This window comes from Ursus maritimus, unplaced genomic scaffold, assembly GCF_017311325.1.
Source record: "Ursus maritimus isolate PB19 unplaced genomic scaffold, ASM1731132v1 scaffold_12, whole genome shotgun sequence".
NCBI classification, from domain to species: domain Eukaryota; kingdom Metazoa; phylum Chordata; class Mammalia; order Carnivora; family Ursidae; genus Ursus; species Ursus maritimus.
In genome coordinates this window covers 51,330,440-51,354,624 of record NW_024423564.1, presented here as the reverse complement: position 1 = coordinate 51,354,624, position 24,185 = coordinate 51,330,440, and the positions used below count along the sequence as shown (strand labels likewise).

Below are 24,185 nucleotides of genomic sequence, written 5' to 3'. Positions count from 1 at the left end.
GAAAAATGGCCATCAAATGAGTGTTTTCCAGAAAGGGAAATAAATGGCAAATAATCATGAAAAGATGCCTGTATCAGAGTTCTTCAAAGAAAGGGATTATATGTAATATTTATATTAACATCTATTTATATTATATACAGATATACATAGAACTATTGATTGTGGGAACTGGTAAGTCCAGAATCTGTCAGGTATACCAGCAGTCTAGAAAGTCAGGCATGTGTTGACACTACCATCTTGAGGTAGGATTTCTTCTCTGGAAACTTCAGTTTTTGCTCTTAAGGCCTTCAGCTGGTTAGATGAGGGCCACTTACATTATGTAAGGCTGTCTCTTTTACATAAAGGAAACTGTAGATACTAACCACATGCACAGAGTCCTTCACAGCAACACTTGGATTAATGTTTAATTAAATAACTGGATACTACAGCCAAGTTGACATGAAACTAACCATCACAATGCCCTACCTTTACTAGTCAAGGGAATGCAAATTAAGATCACAGTGAGGTACCATTTTATATTAACTAAACTGACAAAACTTAAGTATCTGGTAACACCAAGCATGGTTCATTATGTATCAGTGGGACTCTCATATACTCTTGATGGGAATGTAAACTGCTAAAACCATTCCAGCAAACAAGTTGGCACTTTCTTACAAAGACGATCATTTGTATGTGTGCAGCCCAGAAATTCCATTCATGCAGAGACTTGTACGTGAACACCAGGAAATACGTAAAATTATAAGAATGTGATAGTAGTTTAAAAGTAAGTAGCAAAACGATCTAGAAACAAACCAAATATTCACTGGTAGAAAAATGGATACATAAATCATACTATAGGTGTAGGATATCAAACAGAGGATATCAAACCGAGGTGAATTAAATGAATGGCCAGGTGGAACATGAGTGAATTTTTGGAACATACTATTGAGTTTAAAAAGCAAGGCACCAAAATAAATAAAAAGGCAAGGCACAGAAGATTAAAAATAACATACCATTTCTCTAAAGCTCAGAACCAGGTAAAACGAATCAACATATTGTTTGGGAATGCATATCTACGTTAGGAACTCCAGCCGTGGGGGAAAGTGACGGGACGGACAGCAAAGGAATGCAGAAGTCAGTGGGACAGTGCCGCTGACGTTCTAGTCTTTAGGTTTGGTGGTGAGTTCCTGGGTGCTTATTTCATCATTATGCCTCATAACTTAATACGTTGCAGATAATCTTTTCATATTTCCAAATCACTTAAAACTTTCAAGGACAATTAGTAAAAATATTTCTTTTTTTTCCCCCCAAAAAAGTGGAATTTGAAAGTAGAGTGCTTTAATCTGTGAAAGCCTTTCTTAGGAAAAAGAAATTAAAAGTTAAGTCAGAGAAGGACTTAGAAGACATTGTGATTCAGGTTTAAAACTAAGGCTGGGTTTCATTGCGGCTGTCGATTCTCTCCCTAGGAAATACTTCCTATGTGCAAAACTTTTCATTCCAGTAAAGGAACAGGAGTAATAAGGAGCATGGTCTGGAAATAGGTTGCTAAAGCTGTCTGATGCTGTAAGTTTTGATGAACTCATCATACTGTAAGAAATTTGTAACTATTCCTGGTCAGAAGGTGCTACTTTGTTCCTTAAAATTAACTTGTAAGTTAATGGAAACATCATAAAGCTAGATTGGAATAGAAAGAGAGCATTTCAGTTGTTCGGGTTCTGTGTGGTGGAGCATAGTCGAATTCTGGCAAATGGTTGTTAGGGCTCTCTTTCAGGTTTTAAGTTTTTAATTTGGCCAACTTACTGAGGCTCAAATTGAGGGGTGACCCACTTTTGCCTGGGTCAAAACAACCAAGACATGGAGGAAAATAATTGTGTGTGTGTTTTTTTATCTTGGCAAGAAGCTTTGTAAGGTTTCCCAGCTGGCAAATTCTGTATTCCACATCTGATGCATAGAAAAGCTACCATGTGAAAGAGGTATTTTAAAAATAAAAAATTTAAGTTGCAGAATACATCTTTGAATACACAGGATCTCTCTCAGGTAATTCAGCTGAACGAGTAACATGTCATTTGTTTACAGATACTTGATAATGTGAAGAGCAGTGTCATGTTTTCTTTGGCATTTGACAGCTGTTAACTAGTGAAATGAGAGATTAGAGTCTGTGCCGCTTAAAGCATACACTGGATCCCTTCAAACACAACTGTGCCACCCTCTATAGTAAGGATTAAATTAGCCGATCGGCAAGATGTATGTGCTATGCTATTGAGAGAGGTCGATCTTCTTAATGAATATACTGTATGCTTCAAGTCCAAAGAAACCCTGAAGCTTGCAAGATAAAAAAAAAAAAACTACCATAGTAAGATGTAGGCTAATCTGTATATTGATCACATTACTGTATAATTCATCAAACCCTATTTTATGAAATTGGTAGTACATATATTTTAAAACATATCTCATATTGACTTACTAATAGAGAATACTAAATTATCAACTTTACCTTTCTCTAATTTCTAATCATAGGTGATTTTTTTTTCCACCCAGCATTGTTTTTATACTTTGTCCATTATATCATTCTTTTCCCCGTTGCATCGTGTTAAAAGGGAAAATATGTCTCAACTTGTAACTGTCCACTTATTTATTTTCCATTTCCATATGATCACTTATTAGGCCACTAATGATATTGTTTTTATAACTATTAGTAGTAGTATACTGTATTTAGTTAATTCTGGGAGGAATATGGTAGTATGGTATAGGGGTTAAGGGTGCCAGACTGGTGAATCTCCACTCAGTGAGTTAGTTGATTTTGTTTTGTGGTTTCCTGATTTTTATTTATTTATTTTTCTATAAAGGTTTTTTTTTTTTTAAGATTTTATTTTTAAGTAATCTCTACACCCAACATGGGGCTTGAACTCATGACCCAAAGATCAAGAGTCAAGAGTATGCACTTTGTGTCAGGTAGCCCTGTCAGCGTCAGGCCTGGTTTTCTGATTTTTAATAAAAAAGGGTGATTTCAGTGCTCCGGAACTAAGTGAAAGCTAAATGAAACAACTATAATAATAACAATAATAAGAATTATTATTGAGTTAGTTTCTATTGGGAACTTAACATACTGGCATTTGTGTATGTTTAATTTATTCATACGGAAGATAGAACAGTTGGCTATAACTTTCCAATCTAGGATCAGAATGTCCACCTACGTGACAGTCCAGTTCCTTGAGAAAATAATAATTCCATCTGTTGTGTATTATGAGTAAATCGTCCAAGGCCAAATATCAATTCAATGACAAAACAATTGTATTCACTTTAGCGTATATTTGAGTGCCTAACATTTGTAAAGCAATACAGGTTATATACAGCCCTATGAAATATAGTTCCTGTACTCAAGTATTATCAATTTAACAGGAATGATTAGGAATAGAAACCTGCTTTTTTAGGACCCCAGGTGGGTGAAAGTTATATCGGAAGAAACGAGTTCAGACTGGATTAGTAATGGAAGCAGAACGAACAGGCCCCCCCTGGGGAGCCAAGAGGAAGTAAATTGAATTACACACGTGCCTTGGTGGTGGTTATTGTTTTCATACCCAGGGATCTCTAGGTTTGCAGTCTACCTGTATTTATTCTCTTTGCTGGTACTACGGTATCTACAAGTGTATTACTTGTTAAAAATTCAGTATGTGTAGTATACAAAGAGAAATATTTAGTATTATTTCTGTAAGACAGGCACAAATAAAGTATGACCATTGTTAGCATAGAGGTGGTAGAGGTCCTATCCCACAGAAAAGAATTGGAAAAAAAACTTGGGGTGGCTGGGTGGCTCAGTTGGTTAAGCATCCGGTTCTTGATTTCAGCTCAGGTCATGATCTCAGGGTGCTGAGATCGAGCCCCGCGTTGGGCTCTGTGCTGAGCGTGGAGCTTGCTTGGGATTCTCTCTTCCTCTCTCTCTTCCGTGCCCCCCCCAACTGCTTGCCCGCTCTCTCTCTCTCTCTCAATCATAATAAATAAATAAAATTGGAAAAAACTTCATGGAAGATTATTTGAGCTGGGATTTCAAAAGATGCATGCGATTTCAGGTGAAGTGTAGGAACTTCAGTGTATCTTTGCACCATGCAAGGTCGAGGTACCAGCGTGAGTAGAGATTCAGAGTGAGGACTGTGCATGGCATCCTGGTGAAACAGTGAATGCCCATGGAGCAGAAACACGATCTATGTGCAGGTTCTGGACTGGGAAATATACTTGGGGAGGTAGGTTGATGTCGTCTTTGGTGCGCCTGGGATGCCTTTAGGTTAAACAAATAATGGAGATCCATGAAAGGTTTTTCACGTGGCAGATGGTGGTGGTAGTGGTTGTAGTTGTACAGCTAGTACAGCTGGATTATCCACTAACTGCATTTGTGTGTTTATTTGAATTCATGTTTTGTCTCTTTCAGGAAGTTCATGATTTATTACAAGACTATGAGTTAAAGTATTGTTATGTGGACAGAAATAAGCGAACAGGTAAGATTTCAATTTTAAGCACCTGGTTTCATTTTGATTCTAAATGTGTGCATTATTAAACAAGCTCACTGTCTTTTCATTCTTAAAATAATCTCTGAAATTCTTAAGCATTAAATCCTATAAATGCTATTCACACCATGTATTTTCTGAAGATAACATTGGTATCCTAAATTATAATCACATCATTAAAATGTATGTCACTAGAGACATTTTTATAAAGAATTTTCTAATATTATATGTTATGATGTTGTAATAAATTTTATAGGCTTGGCATCCTTCAGTTTTTTTTATTGAAGTATAATTAACATACAGTGTTATATTCATTTTTTTTAGGTGTGCAATATATTGATTTCACAATTCTATACATTAGCCAGTGCTCACCGCAGTAAGTGTAGTCACCATCTGTCCTCACACAACATTCAATGTTATGGACTGTATTTCCCTATGCTGCACTTTTCATCTCCATCACTTGTTTCATAGCTGGAATTCGTACCTCTTCATTCCCTTTATATATTTCACCCATCCCCCCCACTTCCCCTCAGGCAACCAGTTTGTTCTCGTATTTGTTTGTTTTTGTTTTTTTAAGTGAAGTCTCTGCCCAACGTGGGGCTCAAACTCATGACCCCAGGATCAAGAATCACATACTCTACTGACTGAGCCAGTCAGGTGCCTGTTGTTTGTTTCGTTTATTCATTTGTTTTTTAGATTCCACACGTTAGTGAAATCATAGGGTATTTGTCTTCCTCTGACTTATTTTACGTAGTGTTATACCCTCTAGGTCTGTCCATGTGGTTGCAAATGGCAAGGTCTCATCCTTTTTTTATGGCCAAGTAATATTGTGTTGTGTATATATACACCATAATTTCTTTATCTATTCATCCATTAATGGACACTTGGGTTGCTTCCATATCTTCATTGTTGTCAATAATGCTGCAGTAAACAGGGGTGAATATATCTTTTCAAATTAATGTTTTTATTTTCTTTGAGTAAATACCCAGTAGTGGAATTACTGGATCATATGGTAATTCTATTTTTAATTTTTTGAGGAACTTCCATACTGTTTTCCACAGTGGCTGCACTAATTTACATTCCTATCAACAGTGCACGAGGGTTCCCTTTTCTCCTCATCCTCATCAAACCTTGTTATTTCTTTGTCTTTTTGACACTAGCTATACTGACTGGTGTGAAGTAGCATCTCATTGTGACTTTGATGTGCATTTCCTTGACGATGAGTGACGTCGAGCATCTTTCATGTATCTGTAGGCCATCTGGATGTCTTCTTTGGAGAAATGTCTATTCAGGTCCTCTGCCTATTTTTTAATCAGATTGGGGTTTTTTTTGTTTTTTGGTTTTTTTTGGTGTAGAGTGATATAATTTTATATGTTTTGGATATCAGTCCTTTATCAGATGCATCATTTGTAAACCTCTTCTCCCATTCGTTAGGTTATCTTTTTGTTTTGTTGATGTTCTCCTTTGCTGGGCAAATTATTTTTGTGTAGGCTTAGTAGCTTATTTTTGCTTTTGTTTCCCTTACCTAAGGAGACATATCCATATATATGTTGCTGAGGGTGATGTCCAAGAGATCATTGCCTTTTTTTTTTCCCAACCATTAGGAGTTTTATGGGTTCAGGTCTCACATTTAGGTCTTATTTCACTTTGAGTGTATTTTGTGTATGGTGTAAGAAAGTGATCCAGTTTCATTCTTTTGCATGTCGCTGTCTAGTTTTCCCAGCACCATGTGTTGAAAAGACTGTCTTTCCCATTATATATTCTTATCTCCTTTGTTATAGATTAATTGACCATATGGGTATGTGTTTATTTGGGGGGGGGGGGCTCTGTTTCATTGATCTATGTGTCTATTTTTGTGCCAGGACCAAACTGTTTTGATTATTACAGCTTTGTAGTAGATCTTGAAATCTGGGATTGTGATACTTCCAGCTTTGTTCTTCTTTCTCAAGATTGCTTCAGCTTTTTGAGGTCCTTTGAGGTTCCTTATAAATTTTAGGATTATTTGTTCTAGTTCTGTGAAAAATGTTGATGGTATTTTGTTAGAGATTGCATTAAATCTGTAGATTGCTTTGGGCAGTGTGGACATTTTGACAGTATTGGTTCTTCCAGCCCAGGAGCATGGGATATCTTTCCATTTGTTTGTGCCATCTTCAATTTCATCATTATCCTAGTTTTCAGAGTACAGGTCTTTTACCTGCTTGGTTAAATTTATTCCTAGGCATTTTATTCTTTTTGGTGCAATTATAAGTGAGATTGTTTTCTTTCTCTTTCCTGCTACTTCATTATTAGTGTACAGAAAGGCAACTGTTTTCTGTGTATTATTTTGAATCCTGCAGCTTTACTGAATTCATTTATTCTAATAGTTTTTGGTGGAATCCTTAGTGTTTTCTATGTATAGTATCATGTCATCTGCAAATAGTGACAGTTTAACTTCTTCCTTACCCATTTGGATGAATTTTATTTATTTTTCTTGTCTAATTCCTGTGGCTAGGACGTGCAGGACTATATTGAATAAAAAGAATGGACATTATTGTCTTGTTTCTAATCTTAGAGAAAAAGGCTTTGTTTTTTTACCAGTGAGTATGATGTTAGCTGTGGGTTTTTTGTGAATGACCTTAAATAGTTTAAGGTATCCCCTAAACACATGTTGTTGAGAGTTTTTATCATGAACGATGTTGAATTTTGTCAAATGTCTTTTCTGCATGTATTGAGATGATCATATGATTTTTTTATTCTTTGTTTTGTTAATGTGTTTATCACATTGATTGATTCTGTGAATATTGAACCTCCCTGCATCCCTGGAATAAATCCCACTTGATCTAGGTGAATGATCCTTTCAATGTATTGCTGAATACACTTGTTAATATTTTGCTGAGGACTTTTGCATCTGTGTTCACCAGGAATATTGGTCTGTAATTTTCTTTTCTCATAGTGTCTCTCTCTGGTTTTTGTATCAGGGTAATATTAGCCTTGTAGAATGTATTTGGAAGCTTTCCTTCCTCTTCTATTTTTTTTTTTTTTTTGAAATTGTTTGAGGACAATTGGTATTAATTCTTGCTTAAATGAAAGATAGAATAAACCTGTAAAGCAATCTGGTCCTGGACTTCTGTTTGTTGGAGGTTTTTGGTTACCAAATCAACTTTGTTATTAGTAATTGGTCTGTTCAGATTTTCTGTTTCTTCCTGATTGAATTTTAGAAGGTGATAGGTTTCTAGAAATTTATCCATTTCTTCTAGGTTGTCCAATTTGTTGGCATATAATTTTTTGTAGTATTCTCATAATCTTTCATATTTCTGTGGTGTTGGTTGTTAATTCCCCTTTTACTTCTGATTTTATTTGTATTCTTTTTTTTTTTTCCTTGATGAGTCTGGTTAAAGGTTTAACAATTTTGTTTATCTTTTCGAAGAACCAACTCTTGGTTTCATTGATCTTTTCTATTGTTCTTTTAGTCCCTAATTTATTTCTGCTCTGATCTTAATATTTTCTTCCTTCTACTGGCTCTGGGCTTTGATCTTACTTTTCCTTTAGGTGTTAGGTGAGATGGTTTGAGATTTTTCTTGTTCTTTGAGGTAGGCCTGTATCCCTTTAAATCTTCTTCTTAGAACTGCTTTTGCTGTGTCCCAAAGATTTTGGACCATTGTGCTTTTATTTTCATTTGTCTTCATGTATTTTTTAATTTCCTCTTTGATTTCTTTATTCACCCATTGGCTGTTTAGTAGCATGTTATTTAGCTTCCATGTTTGTGGGGGGTTTTTGCATTTTTTTCTTGTGATTTATTTCTTGTTTTATACCATTGTAATCAGAAAGTATATGTGATAGGATTTCAGTTTTCTTAAATTTATCAAAACTTGATTTATTCTGGAGAATGTTCCATGTGAACTTGAAAAGAATGTACACTCTGTTGGTTTTGGATGGAATGTTCTGTATATATCTGTTAAGTCCATCTGCTCTAATGTGTTATTCAAAGACACTGTTTCCTTATTGATTTTCTGCCTGGATGATCTATCCACTGATGTAAGTGAGATGTTAAAGTCCCTTAGTATTATTGTATAACTGTCAGTTTCTCACTTTGTGTCTGTTAATATTTGCTATATGAATTTAGGTGCTTCAATATGAAAGAAAAATTTTAAGACTTCACAAAATTTTGCATAACATGTAGTTGGGAAAAATATAATCTTTATGTAGTTTGAAAACAGTGTAAAAATAAAAAACAGAACATTGTAGTATCTTATAGCGGAACTCCTTTTTTTAAAAAATTTTATTTATTTGCGAGAGAGAGGGAGAGAGAGAAAGAGAGCATTAATGGGTGAGGGGCAGAGGGAGAAGCAGACTCCCCTCCAAGTAGGGGGCCTAACGTGGGGCTCGATCCCAGAACTCTGGGATCATGACCGGAGCCAAAGGCAGAAACCCAATTGACTAAGCCACCCAGGCGCCCCATGCAACTCCTAATATAATTCCTATACTTTTATTTGAATCACTGGTCGTGAAATTAGTTAAGTGGTTAGTGTCAGTATTAAAAAACACCATGAAATAGAATAGAAATTTCAGAGTGCATTACATGTGGTAGGAGTATTAGTTCTCGATACTTCTGTTTCAGAAATGTGTATGTGTGTACCGAGTCACAGATCAAAATAAATTCCTTACTGTGGGTCAGAGTCAAAAAATTTGAAAATACTGGCTTAGAAAATTATTTCATTTTGTTATCTTCTAGCTTTTGTTACCTTACTGAATGGGGAGCAAGCCCAGAGTGCAATTCAGATGTTTCATCAATATTCTTTTCGAGGAAAGGACTTAATTGTTCAGCTCCAGCCAACAGATGCTTTGCTGTGTATTACCAACTTGCCCACTTCTTTTACATTAGAAGAGTTTGAAGAACTTGTTCGCGCTTATGGAAATATCGAGAGATGTTTTCTAGTCTACAGTGAAGTTACTGGCCATTCCAAAGGCTATGGATTTGTGGAATACATGAAAAAGGACTTTGCTGCAAAGGCTAGATTGGAGTTATTGGGTAAACAATTGGGAACATCAGCTCTGTTTGCACAATGGATGGATGTTAATCTATTGGCCGCAGAGCTCATTCATTCTAAGTGCCTTTGTATAGATAAACTCCCTAGTGACTACAGGGATTCAGAGGAGCTGTTGCAATTTTTTTCCAATATACATAAACCTGTGTTTTGCCAGGTATGTATTCTTAAGGTATCATTTGAAATACTTGAAAGTTTCTGCCTATGTATTCTACATGCACTTACAAATTTATTATACCTGTGTGAATATCACAATGGATAATGTAAGTCTTCTTTAGTCTGCAACAAAGACTTTAAGATCATTTTAAACTTTAGTTCAGTTCCTTTTGTGGATGAGTCAACCTATATTATTAGTTAAGTATGTCTTAGCAAACCCATCACTTACTCATTCACCTCATTCTATCCATTTGTTGAGCCTTCATCCATTGATCCATTCATCCATCCATGTTTTACTTATTATCTTCTCTGTGCCAGACACTATATTGCTGAAAGTTAGAAATACAAAGAATAGAAACATACTCTCTCCATACCTTACAATTTTGTGGAAGGTACTGACAAGCAAATAATTAGAAATCCTGTATAAAGAGTAATGTAATGGAAGATAGGAAAGTATTATGAGGTTTAAAAAGAATGTATACTTCTGTCTTAATGGGATCATGATGAGACGTTTAGAGAAGATCCTGAAAACTGACCACACTGGTAAGAATTTCCATGTACTTGATCAGTAAAGTTAAATATATTCTGCTAAATAGACAAAAATATATACCGTATAAAGCTCCTTCCCTTGTAGGTGTTCAGTAGCAGTTGATGAACTTTTGTCTCTCTTGCTTCCCTTAATTTCTTCCTTACCTCTCTTCTCTCCTCCCTCCTTTTCTTCTTATCCCCTATTCCCTGCCCCCACCACGCCACCCTTTTTCTTTAATCATACATTTGTTGAGCCTCTACTATTACACTAGAAAGTTTGGAGTTGTTACAGTTTTATATATATATATATATATATACATATATATATATATAGTTATATAGTTACATATATATAGTTATATATGTATAGTTATATAACTACACACACATAACCATATATAATATATAACTATATATGCTGTATTACGTATCATATATTTATATAAATATATATTTTATTGTATAATATATAAAAAAGATTATACATAACTATATATAATACATATAACTATAATTATATAAATAATAGATTAATGCTACTATCTTTCTCTTACATTTCTATTTCTCCAATCCCAATATACGCATCAAAGAAACCACCTAAGAGCATCATAAAATTAGAAAATTTTGTGACAGATCTTTTATCAAATCTTTGCCCAGTTATTGAAAGGTGATAGATGGTGATATCTAATCCATATCCTTTTCTTGGATACTAAAATTACACAGTGATATTCTGTGGTCAAACAAATTCTTTGTAGCTGTAGTTGAGGTCTTTGAGGGGAAAACCCATTTATCACAACTTTTATGAATCCCAGAGTTAGAAGGTACATGAGAGATTCTCCAATCTAGGTCGCCAGTGGTAGAAAAATGTTTGTTATACTATTTGTGAGTGACCATTTAGCTTCTATTAAAATGTTTCAAAATAATGGAAAATTAACTAGATCAGAAGTCAGACCATTACATATTTGAATGGCTTTCCTACCGAACTGAAATATTCCTCTTTAAAACTACTGATGCTGTGGACTTAGATGATTTTGTCTTTTGAAAGAATTAAAATGGTATTATAATTTATATAGGTATGAAAGTTATAATGAACCAAGAATAATAAGTGTTTTAAAAGTTCTCAAAAGATTAATAAAATAACTTTATGATGCATTTATCAGTGGATCTATGAAATTCAGGCTCTTTTGCTTGGTAGGTTGACATGGACTATCTTGAAGATAGTCTCTTTCTTATCTTGTGATCAAGGGACACAAAAGACTGATGGCTTTTACAAATCTGATTTTAATATCTGGTTTGGATTACAAGAGGAATGGGGTTCTAGGGGAAATGTTTGGAAGAGGTAGATGTTTTCCCTTTCTGTCATGTGATTGGAAAAAATTTGTGGAAGAAAAGACATTTCAGAATAGTTTTAAAAAGAAGGAAGAATGTGAAGGAAAAATAGAAATTTGATCTAACGATATAAGAAAGTAAAACTTCAGAAATAAAAACTAAAAAAGACTGAGAAATTCTTTAATTGCAATATTAACTTATGAGATGTGAAATCCATAGAAGTGTTGTAGATGTGTCTTCTTAAAGACATACCATGCTAAATTTTATCACATTTACCACTTTATCGTGTGAATGTGTTTAAGATAATTCAGACATACTCAAAACTTAGAAACTTTTTAGTGTCTTATTTTGTTCTTATTTTTGCTCTTTGTACCAGTCTTTACAGATCCAGGACTTTAGTATCTTCCTTTACACTCTTACAGGTGGGTGACTGGAAATAAATCAAGTTCTACATTGCAGGAGTTTATTTAGGCCACATTCAGAAATAAAGCTTGTGTGTTACATAGGCATTTTAACAAACCCTGAGGCACCGTTTTCCCAAATTAAGTTTGATCTGGAATACTTGACCAAATTCCTGAGATCTGCCTAAATTATTGAATTAAAAGTTGAATATGGTTCCTTCTACTTTTCTTCTCTTGATAGTACGAACTTTAATTTACATAGATATGTGGTCAAATAATTGTTCAGTATCTTTCATTGTCCATGTATCTGGTAAATTTATTTTAAAGAAAGTTTAGTTATTGTGTCTCCATATTTTTCTATGTCTAAATTATCAATTATACATCTTTCTTAATATAGAGGGAATATTATCATTTGAGCTTTGACTTTTTTTTTTTTTTAAAGATTTTATTTATTTATTAGAGATAGAGACAGCCAGCGAGAGAGGGAACACAAGCAGGGGGAGTGGGAGACGAAGAAGCAGGCTCATAGAGGAGGAGCCTGACGTGGGGCTCGATCATATAACGCCGGGATCACGCCCTGAGCCGAAGGCAAATGCTTAACCGCTGTGCCACCCAGGCGCCCCTTGAGCTTTGACTTTTAAAATAAATTAGAAAATCAATTAAAAAGAAACCTGACGGAATCTTGTTTATCATCCTATCTTCAGGAAGGACTGTAAGCAACTAGTGAACTTTTATTTTTATTTATTTATTTGTTTACTTATTCACTTAAAAAGTAATCTCTACACCCAGCTTGGGGCTCAAACTCACGACCCCAAGATCAAGAGTCGCCTGCTCTCCCAACTGAGCCAGCCAGGCACCCCACAGCTAGGAAACTTATAATTTTAGAGAGAAAGAATATATTTTCACCAGTATCATGCTCTGATACATTTGTCGTTGAGTTTGAAAATTCTATACTGAACATAAATATTTCTAACTGCATATTAGAACTCACCTTTTAACGAAATGTGTCGAATCAGCTTGCGCAGGATGAAGGCAGTTACGTCGGCGGCTTTGCAGTGGTGGAATATACCTCTGCGGAGCATGCCGAGGAGGTTCAGCAGGCGGCCGATGGGATGAGCGTCAAGGGAAGCAAAGTCCGAGTTTCCTTCTGCGCCCCGGGAGCGCCAGGGCGGAGTACCTTAGCAGCGCTGATAGCAGCTCAGCGCGTGGTGAGTCTGTCGCTCTTCAGTAGGATGTAGCATTCTAACGCTGTTTTAATCTGTCCGCACCAGTCGACCGTTCATTGGACCCTCATTATATTTCCATTACACAAAGACATTCTTCCTTTGAAAAAATTGGCTAAATGGTGTCTCTGTCATGTCAAGCCAGAAGTCATTACAAAAGAAGAAATTGCATTTGGTAGAGTTTATCCGAATAGATTTTTTGAAGGAATGGTCTGTTCTAAATTTCGAGTGTCATGTCTCTTTTTTCAAAGTGTTCATACGTGTCCATAGCGCAAATACGGGAAGGCCTGTGCTTCGTTTTTGCTCACATGACCCATTGTTACCACTTCTCTATTGTTAAATGTCTGCTCATTCCTCTCTGGGCCTCTCGAATGCGGCAGTTCTGAGCAGACAAGTATTCCTTGTTGGGTTTTGACTCGAGGAACTTAGCATAGTAAATACTTGTTGACTGAACTAAGGAAGGAATATGCTTTTGAGGGATGAGGAAAGAAGACTTCATGATGGAGGGGACATTCGAGTGTGACATTAAAGTGTGCTTTTGAAATGTATTGTTGGGAGTGGAGGATAAGATTGCTAGTTAAATACAGATTTTGCTTGAGATATTATATTGAAAAAATTATTCTTTATCTGAAACCCAAGTTTAACTGGGCATCCTGTATTTTTACTTGCCAAATCTGACAACTGTAAGGAGGTATAGTGAGTTGAACAAAAGCTTTCAAGCAGTAGAATGAGGCAAGTTTGCTGCTTCAAGGGGGGGCGAGTGGTGCAGGTAGACGAGTATAGGAAGGGATGCGTGGTGAGATGGTAGCTTGATGCCAAATCAGGGAGGACCATTGAGCACTGGAGGAATGGAGATTGAATTTGGTGAGCAGCGGGGGAGCTTTTGAAGTACATAAACAAGGTAGTGATGAGATCAGAGTTAAACCATCAAGAGATTAGTCTGAAAGTGGTTCGTAGATGAACTGAGGAGGGAGGAAAAGATAGGCGATTGCTCTTGGTCTCACATCTCTTGCCCTTCTCTTCCTGTTCCTTAACCTCACACCTGGTCCTGGGTCCCTCCTCCCTTGTTTTGTAGTTTGTCATTCCCCTCTTCAGTTCTGTCATTCTCCTGTCCTTGCTCACGGAAGTCATGACTTCTGCTATTCCACTGTCAGTGTCGCACCTCTGGTTAAATGGCCTCTGGTGGACCAGAGTCACTGAGTTTACAATTCTGAATCCATCCGGTCACCTACTTTTACAGCCAGGGCACTATGTCCTCTTGAACCGAAAGAAACACCTAGGTGGCTCGATGCTACTACACACGTGTAATGTACATTCATGGCTGGTCCCCAGCAAATCTTTAGCTCGTCCTCTCTCATCAGCTGCCCGCTTCCATAGTCTACAGCAACTATCTCAAACCTTCACTCTGTTTCTGCCTTTGTCCTTTCTATCAGCTGATCCTGACTCCTAGTGTTTAGAAATATAAAGGTCGGGGCGCCCGGGTGGCTCAGTCATTAAGCGTCTGCCTTAGGTTCAGGTCATGATTCCAAGGTCCTGGGATTGAGCCCCACATTGGGCCCCCTGCTCAGCGGGAAGCCTGCTTCTCCCTCTCCCTCTCCCCCTGCTGGTGTTCTCTCTCTCGCTGTGTCTGTCAAATAAATAAATAAAAATCTTAAAAAAAGAAAAGAAAAATACAAAGGTCATGTGCTGGATCACTCATTCAACTCTTCTCATACTACCCCAGCCAATGTGTCTTCATTTTTTAAAAAAATATTTATTTATTTATTTATTTATTTGAGAATGTGAGTGTGTGGGGGGGTGTGCAGAGGGGGAGGAAGAGAGAAAATCTCAAGCGGACTCTGAGCTGAGCATGGAGCCTGACATGGGGCTCCATCTCATGACCCTGAGATCACAAACTGAGCCAAAACCAAGAGTCAGATGCTTAACCGACTGAGTCACCCAGGCAACCCCGTGTCCCCATTTTTTACTTCCTTTTCTCTTCAGTAACGGTCATTCCACAGATATGTACTTGGCACCCACTACATTCTAGGCACTGTTAGAGATGTTTATGAGTCCTCGATGAACAAAATGGACAAAGATCCCTGCTCTCTTGGAAGAAGAGCTGCGTCTCCTCCTGCCAGTGCTGGGGCTCGTGACCACGTCCGCCATCTTCAAGGATCTCGATCCTTACCTTTCTGCTTACTGTCTTTCGTTGCTCCACTAGCTCCATCCCATCTGCTTATAAACATGCTCAGATCCTTTCCTTTAAAAATGCTCTCTACATACTGGCTTTTATATTACTCTTCCTTCACCACGGGAGATTCTTGAACAGTTAGGCTCCACTTGCTCTCATCATTTCTTCATTTCCGTCTCAGCCGGATGCGGTGTGGTTTCTGCCTCCGCTATTCGAGTGAACCTGTTCTCATTAAGATTAATCGAGATTTCTGAGTATTCAGTTGAATAGGTGCTCTTCAGTCATTTGCTGCTTGGCCGCTTTAAGAGTCTCAACTCGGGACGCCTGGGTGGCTTAGTTGGTTAAGTGGTTGCCTTCGGCTCAGGTCATGATCCCAGGGTTCTGGGATCAAGTCCCACATGGGGCTCCCTGCTCAGCAGGGAGCCTGCTTCTCCCTCTGCCTGCCGCTCTCTCTCTGTCAAATAAATAAAATCTTAAATATATATATATATATATATACATATATATATATATTTATATTCCCCACTGTCTTGAATTCTACTCCACCATTCTTCTTCTGCTTAACCATTCCTTCCCCTTCTTCATTTTCCCTAAGGGCTCGTAATCAATAGACATGTGTGTTGGACTTTCTTATCATCCTCTTACTCCAGCAGCCCGGGTTATGGCCTATCAGGAACGACTTGCAAGCGCATATTTTTGAGCCAGTTTGCCCTCAGCACAAAATCTGTATTTCCAAATGGCCATTAAGCAGCCCACCTTCATGTTATATAAGTAGTTCAGTTCCAACATTTCCAAAAGAAAACTGGCTTTTCTCTGGAACTTACTTTTCTCTGTTCTGTGACGTTGGACCGGACTTGCTGAGTTTCTAATTCTGAATCCAATCACCTGCTTCTGCACCAGGGCACTGTGTTCCCTTGGAGAAGAACAAACACCTAGGCAGCTAGATGCCACTGCACGTGTGTGACACACGTGTGCAGTTCTGTGTTCTGTATACGGCACCCGTTCACCCAAACTCAAGTGATCTGAACCAGCAACTCAGTTAATCGTGATGGGTTTCCCTCACCTGCTCCCCAAATCTAGATGTGAAATATTAGCAAATCCTTTCAAGTGCACATCCTAACATCTCTTCCCCCACCTTGAGGCTTGCCGGCATCTTTGTTACTTGACTCAGGATCTCCTCTTTTCTCACCTAGATGATGAAAAGACTCGCCTGTGTAGTCACCACTGTACTTCATCTTCCACACTCAAGAGTGATCTTTTCCATCCTCAGATCAGATTGTGTCGTCCAGCTGCTTAATATTCTTTAATGCTGCATAAGTTCACCTGCCCTTGCCCTTCATGATTTAATACAGTGATCATGAGAAACCTTAAATGGTTCCCGATCTTAAAAGTAATGCTTTTGCATTGATGCTTTCTACAGCTTCTTGGTACATATCCTTTATCAAGTTTTCTGAGACTTAAAAAAAATCAGGTAATGAAATTTATCAAAGTATTTCTGTAACTGTTGAGATAATCATGTGATTTCTTCCTAAATTCATTAATGTGCTGAATCACACTAATAGATTTCCTAATGTTAAACCATCCTTCTGTTAAAAACTCTAATTGGTAATTGATAACATCTTTTCCAACGCATTGTTTATTTGACTGGATAATCTTTTATTTTGTTATGTGCTTGTGTGCTCATAAGTGAAAAATGCTTAAAATCTTTTGTATCATTTATTTTGGAATCAAGGGACTATTGACCTCATTAAAATTTAACTATTTTTTTTTGCCTTCTCCCCCTTTTCTTTCTATTACATGGATCAGCTCATATAAAATAGGGCTTGCCTGTTCTTCGAAAGTTTGAGAAGTCTCATCCAGAAATCATGTAGACCTAGTCCTGGAGCCTCGTACAGGGGGAAATCATTGATTACCACTGAAGTTTCTTCTACAGATATTTAGATATTTTAGTTTTATTTTTCTCTCTGTGGTACATCGGCATTTGATTATATTCCATAGATTCATCCACTTTGTCTACATTTTCAAATTTATTGGCACATAGTCATTTATTAATATTTTTAAAAATTGTTCTGTCTTCGTGCTCCTGAAGTCCTGGGATCAAACCCTGCACCAGGCTCCCTGCTCAGCTGGGAGCCTACCTCTCCCTCTGCCCTTCCCCCCACTTGTGTTCTCTCTCTTGCTCGCTCTCAAATAAATAAATAAAATCTTGAAAAAAAATTGTTCTGTTTACTGTTCTCATTTTCACTGTGTATTTATTTGCATTCTCTTTTTTCTCTTTGATCATTTGATCAGTTCCTTTTTAGAGAGAGAGAGAACGAGAGCGCACATGAGTAGGGGGAAGCAGAAGGAGAGGGAGAGAGAGAATCTCAAGCAGACTCCGCACTGAGCACGGAGCCTGAAGCGGGGCTGTATCGATCTCAACACCCAGAGATCATGACCTGAGCTGAAATCAAGAGCTGACACTTAACCAACTGGGCCACCCAGTCACCCTTTGATCAGTCTTACAAAAGATTTCCCTGCTTTGTCTTTTTGAAGAAACAGCTTTTGTTCTGTTCATTATTTTTCTTTTGCTTATTTCTGTCCTTTTTTAATTTTAATTCCAGTATATATAACATGCAGTGTTTTATTAGTTTCAGGTGTATAATGTAGTGATTCAACAATTCTATACATTACTCAGGGCTCCTCATGATAAGTGTGCTCTTAATCCCCGTCACCTATTTCATCCATCCCCCCACCTCCCTCTGGGAACCATCTGTTTGTTCTCCATAGTGAAGAGTCTGTTTCTTAGATTGTCTCTTTTTTTTCTTTGTTAGTTTGTTTCACAAATTCCACATAAGAATGAAATCATAGGGTATTTCTCTTTCTCTGATCTATTTCACCTAGCATTATACTCTTTAGATCCATTCATGTTGTTGCAAATGGCAAGATTTCAATCTTTTTTTTTGGCTGAGTAATATTTGTGTGTGTGTGTGTGTGTCCGTCCTTTTCTTCAGTCATCTATCAGTGGACACTTGGGTGCATCCATATCCTGGCTGTTGTAAATAATGCTTCAGTAAACATAGGGGTGCATGTATCTTTTCAAATTAGTGTTTTTGTATTCTTTGAGTAAATACCCAGTAGAAGAATTACTAGATCATACGGTAATACTATTTTTAATTTCTTGAGGAACCTCCATACTGTTTTCCACAGTGTCTCCCTTATCTTTATAATATCCTTGTTTTTTTTTTTTTTTTCTTCCTTGGGTTTACTCTTTCTCCACTGTCTTTATTGATATTAATACTTAGCACTTTTGTTTTCAATCTGTATTGTCTATATTGTTTTCTGATTAATGTATTTAAATCAAGTTTCTTTTTAACTAATGCTATACCTCTATATCTTAAATTTTATTTGGGCTTTTTAAGTTTTTCTTTTAATTCTAGTTAACATACAATGTTATACTAATTTTAGGTGTACAATATAGTGATTCAACCACTCTATACAATGTGTCATAAATTTTAGATTATAAATGTTTCAAATTGTTCTATGATTTCCTTTTAAATTTGAAGCTTAATTACTTTTGTTTTCATTTTTCAGTTTATATCCACTTAGGAATTTTAAAAAACCATTCTTCTTTTTTTTTTTTTTTTAAAGATTTTATTTATTTATTTGACAGAGATAGAGACAGCCAGCGAAAGAGGGAACACAAGCAGGGGGAGCTTAACTGCTGTGCCACCCAGGCGCCCCTAAAAAACCATTCTTCTGACATAGATTTGTAATTTATTGCATTGTGGTCAGAGAACCTGGTCTCTAATGTTGATTTGGGGGAGGGGATATTGTGGCTGCGTTTTGTTTTGGTGTGTGGTTACTTTCTGTGAATGTGCCGTGTATGCTCAAAAACAATCCAAACTCTATGTTTGTGGGTTACAAAGTTAAATGTGCATATATGTATGTAAAAATATTAGTTTGAGCTTATTAATTGTGACTCAAACTTTCCATATCTTTCCTTATTTTTTGTCTGTTTGCTCTGTCAGTGTCCGAGAGGAATGTATTAGAAGTTATGTACAATTGTTGGTTTTTTTCTCCTTACTCTGTTAGTTGTTTCTCCATAGGTAGGTAGCGGTGTTATTAATTATTAGGCACACATTTGTTTGCAGTCACATTGATGATTTTACCCCTCTACGTGTGTTTCTGATGTTAGAGTTGCCACTTCAACTTTCTTTTAGTTTATGTTTACTATCCCTTTATTACCAACTTTTTTGTACATTTTTTATTTTAGGTATGTGTCTTTGGGCTAACATGTTGCTCTAAAAACATGTTTTAAAAAAATCAAATTAGGGGCACCTGGGTGGCACAGCGGTTAAGCGTCTGCCTTCGGCTCAGGGTGTGATCCCGGCGTTACGGGATCGAGCCCCACATCAGGCTCCTCAGCTATGAGCTTGCTTCTTCCTCTCCCACTCCCCCTGCTTGTGTTCCCTCTCTCGCTGGCTGTCTCTCTCTGTCAAATAAATAAATAAAATCTTTAAAAAAAATCAAATTAAAGAATCTGTCTTTAATTGGTACATTTAGACTACTTAAATATGTAGTGATGATTCTTATATCATGTTTTCTTTTAACTATTTTCTCATATTTTCATTTTCTATCTGTTGGATAAATAAGAATTTTCTTCGAGTGTGGGTTGTCCTGGGGAGTAGGTGGGAGTAGGTAAGCATCTCTGGGGCAGGAAAAAGGAAACCCCTTCAGACAGCAAACTCAAATGTGCCTTCCTTAATGTCACCCCTTTACAAGTGAAAATTAAATAGAATTCTGCATTTTCCACCTGAGATGGCAGTTTGAGAACTGAGCCGGGCGAGCGCACGCCACCATTGCAGCAGTGATGTGCTCGATAGCTAAAGGCTGACAAAGTTGTACTGACTGACAGTTGGATTCTCGGCTGGTCCATTTCATACAGATTCTTCTCTAGAAAGGCAAGCAGCTGTGTTCTGTGTCTTCTACATCTTGGTACCCCCCGGCATCAATCATACTCTTTTACACTAGACACCAAATGTTTGTTAAATGAGGTTTTTAAATTATCTGAGGCCCCTAAGATCAGGAAGCAATCAGAGGGTTGAGATTTTGTGGATGACAAAAACAAAACAGAACAGAACAAAAAAAAACAAAAAACAAAAAACAAAACCGTAGAAAGATAACTACTAAAAAAAAAAAAAAAAATTTCTTCTTCACATTTGAGAATAATATGTTCTGTCTTTATCCTATTGGTGATTGCCCCTAACTTATTTACACCCCTAGATTTATCAGTATCCCTTTCTTCCCACTTAATTCAATCTTCTCTCCATCCTACTTCCTCCTTCCTTAGCCAGCCTACCACCTACTGGTGTCTACATTTTAATTTTAGGATTGCCTACAGTATTTTTTTCCCCCGTGGTGCTGGGTTTGGTATGCAGCAGTGAAATTAACCATGCTATCACATACTTTTATTTGCACATATGATATAATATTGTCTTGCATTTACTGCATCTCATGTCTCATTTTCAGAGAAGGTATTAATGTGGTACAAACTTTTGAGAATTTGTGTAGTTGGGAGTATTTTTATTTCACATATTTAAATAATAGCTGAACATAAAAATATTAAAAATGTAGACTCCAAGTTCTTCCTTTGGCATTTTGAAAATACTAATTTGTTGCCTTCTTAAATCCATTGTTGATGCTATGAGGGAGAAGATGGTATTAATTCATTTCTTGTTCCTTTGGAAATACATTCCTTCTCACTGGAAGCTTCTAGCATTTTTTCTTTGGCTTCGATGTTCTTAAGTTTCAAACCCAAAAACCTGACTGTGTTTTTTCCTCATACATCATCTTTGGAACACCGTAACCCCTTTCATTCCATGTTAATTTTTCTTTAATAATGAGAAATTCTCAGCCATTATTTCTTCCAAGATCCCCTTCTTTTTTCTTCTCCTTCAGGGACTCCTACTTTATACAAGTTGACACTTCCAGCCTCTTTATTGCCTTGCTTTTTCTCTTTTGCGTGTGTTTCTTATTTCCGCGTTTTGTTTTGTTTTATTTGCATTTTCCCTTCTTTATCCTTTGCCTATGTCTTCTCAGAGCTTTCGTTTGAACTGATCTTTCAAGTCCCTGTTTGAGCCACACATATTCTTTTATTTATCTGTTCAAGCACAGGATAGAGGGTAATAATGCTCCGTATGAGTTTCTTCAGTTTCCTTGTGTATAGACTGGTGATAATAGTACCAATCCCGTAGAGTTGTAGTGGAGGACGGCATGACACAATCCATGTAAAGTACGTAGAATGTGCCAAGTATGCAGTGAGGGTTGCTTTTTTCATTTTTTTTTTAACATTTATGTTTTTCATACCCAGTATTTCTAATTAGTTATTCCTTGATTCACATTACTAATAAAAAAATGTTAAGGGTGTCTATTCCGTCTATTACTCTGTAGTGTTGTTATTTCCTATCCATTAATTCTGGCTCGTCTCTTACGAGTGGTTCAATTTGTTTCTTATAATTTTTAGTGACTACATTCCCCAGATGTCTAGCTGTGTTCTGTGAATACGTATGTCCCTGGGAGGGTTTCAGTTTCCTCGTATGTGAGTGTTTAGAGATCGAGGGAGTAGAGACAGACAGGCGAGAGCGAAAGCCTATTCATTTTAGCTAGCTAGCCGATGAAGAGCTAGGGCCGAGAACCTCTCCTCTCCTGTCTGTGCTTGACCACAGCGCTTTTCCCATCCCAACCAGGCAACCCTGCACCTTGGAGACACTCTTAATTCAGTGCTCCTGTGGCCGTCACTAGATTGATGCTGCTGATTGCCCTCCTTGTGCTGGCCAGGAAAGCCCTCATTACAGTTGCACAAGTAAAACGCCCTTCCCCAAACTGGCTGCAGACCCACACTCTCTCCTGCTCCCTGTGGGTGTCTCTACCTCCGCATCGAGACCCGCTGCCTTCTATCTCTCCGGAGAGTTCTTACAGATTTGGGGTCCGATTCTCAGATCTTTCACCCTGTCCCTCTCATTTTCACAGTATCTGGGTTTAGAGAGGGATCCCACTCGTATTGTCAGTTCTCCATTTTTTCATAACTAGAAGTTTATAGTATTTTATAACCATGTATTAATATTCTCATCTATCAGGTTGGTTTTTGAAACTGCAAAGAGTTTCATATTTTTAGGAAGCTACCTAATCACATGTATGTGAGTCCAATTCGGCTTTGTCTCAGAAGATTAAGTTAGTGAAGACTTTGATTATAAGAAAATCAACGTGGCAACCCACGTTATGCTTTAGATAAACATTATAGTAAGACTCTTCTATAGCATAAAGTATTCATACCGTGTCAACAAATTATCTCCCCATTAATAAATTCAGATTCCCTTGGCATTTTTCTACTTGTATGAAAGAGATTTATCTTACTAAATTGTTATTCCTCTTAAAACCAACTTGTATTTCATGGAGACATTTTATGAGGATTTCAGTACCTGCTGTATAGTAGAGTAAACATTAGAATTGGGAATTGTGGAATATACACAGAAATGTGTCATGTGAAGCAATTTGCATTTATCATAAAAAAAGAGAGGAGTGAGAACTTCTGGAAGAAAGCCTTTAAAATTTCATCTTTTGTACTTATCCTCGTTCTAATGTTTCCTATTTCTATATTTATTAAAGATGCACAGTAATCGAAAAGGCTTACTTCCAGAGCCAAATCCCGTACAAATTATGAAAGGTTTAAGCAATCCCGCCATGTTACAAGTCCTTCTACAGCCCCAGCTCTGTGGGCGAGCTGTTAAACCAGGTAAGACATGGGTACCGATTAAATGTAGAATGTTGGCATGAAGTCAATTTGTGCTGTTTTGCATGAAAAACACATTTAAATTAGTCCAAAAATATTTTTCTAGGACTCGTCAATGAATTTTAATTAAATGAACTGAGCTGATAATGTTTCACTATTTTTGGTAGGTACGGTCTGTTTGTGTGTTTCCTAATTTCCTTTTAGTAAATGTTAAATATTAAAACCAGTTTAGCTCCTAGTTGACAGGAATTTAAAGACCGGATGAATAACACACTGTGTTGTTATGGATTGTGTCAACAAAGATGATGATACCTTTCCATGTAATATTTTAGCAAAATTACTTCATTCAAAAGTGTTAAAGGTATGTTTCCTCTTTCCTCTTTTTCTGTTGAAAAGTTGTTTCACTCTGTAGAAAATGACAAAAATATTATGGAAATCTTTATAATATTGGTGTATACTAAGTACCTATATAGTATTCTTCCTCTGGTAAGAGCTCTTTTTTTTTTTTTTAAGGATTTTTATTTATTTATCTGACAGAGATAGAGACAGCCAGTGAGAGAGGGAACACAGGCAGGGGGAGTGGGAGAGGAAGAAGCAGGCTCATAGCAGAGGAGCCTGATGCGGGGCTCGATCCGATAATGCTGGGATCATGCCCTGAGCTGAAGGCAGACGCTTAACCGCTGTGCCACCCAGGCGCCCCAGAGCTCATCTTTTGAAATGTACAACTATACATGCATAAAATGTATATTTTAGCATTATGAAGAAGTGAATTTTTATATTCAACACTGAAGTTTAGAATAAAAAATGTTTAAATATACTTACTGTCTCAACGCCAACTGGCCTAACACCAACTAGTAGACTGCAGTTTGGTTCTAGGACTAACTACCCAGGGTTAGCACAGACCCCACAAGTTAAGGGCATAGTCACCAACAGGTCTGTTCCTACCTACTTCACACACCAGCTGCAAGCTCAGGGGGTCCCCAAACCACCTGTATTTCTGACCAACTGGCCACAAATTTGGGGGTTCCTCCAACCACTTCAGGTTTGATGATTTGCTAGAACAACTCCTAGAACTTAGGAAAGCACTGTACTTATGATTATA

General features: G+C 37.1%; 1 protein-coding gene across 1 annotated transcript in view; it reads left to right on the top strand.

The window, feature by feature from the left end:
- The window catches only part of RAVER2 (ribonucleoprotein, PTB binding 2), a 91,275-nt gene that overhangs the window by 15,293 nt on the left and 51,797 nt on the right, over positions 1–24,185 (top strand). Inside the window, exons 2-5 of the mRNA XM_008690838.2 lie at positions 4,403–4,469; positions 9,190–9,659; positions 12,933–13,124; positions 22,960–23,086. Coding sequence (XP_008689060.2) covers positions 4,403–4,469; positions 9,190–9,659; positions 12,933–13,124; positions 22,960–23,086 — 856 coding nt within the window. The remainder of the gene's footprint in view (positions 1–4,402; positions 4,470–9,189; positions 9,660–12,932; positions 13,125–22,959; positions 23,087–24,185) is intronic.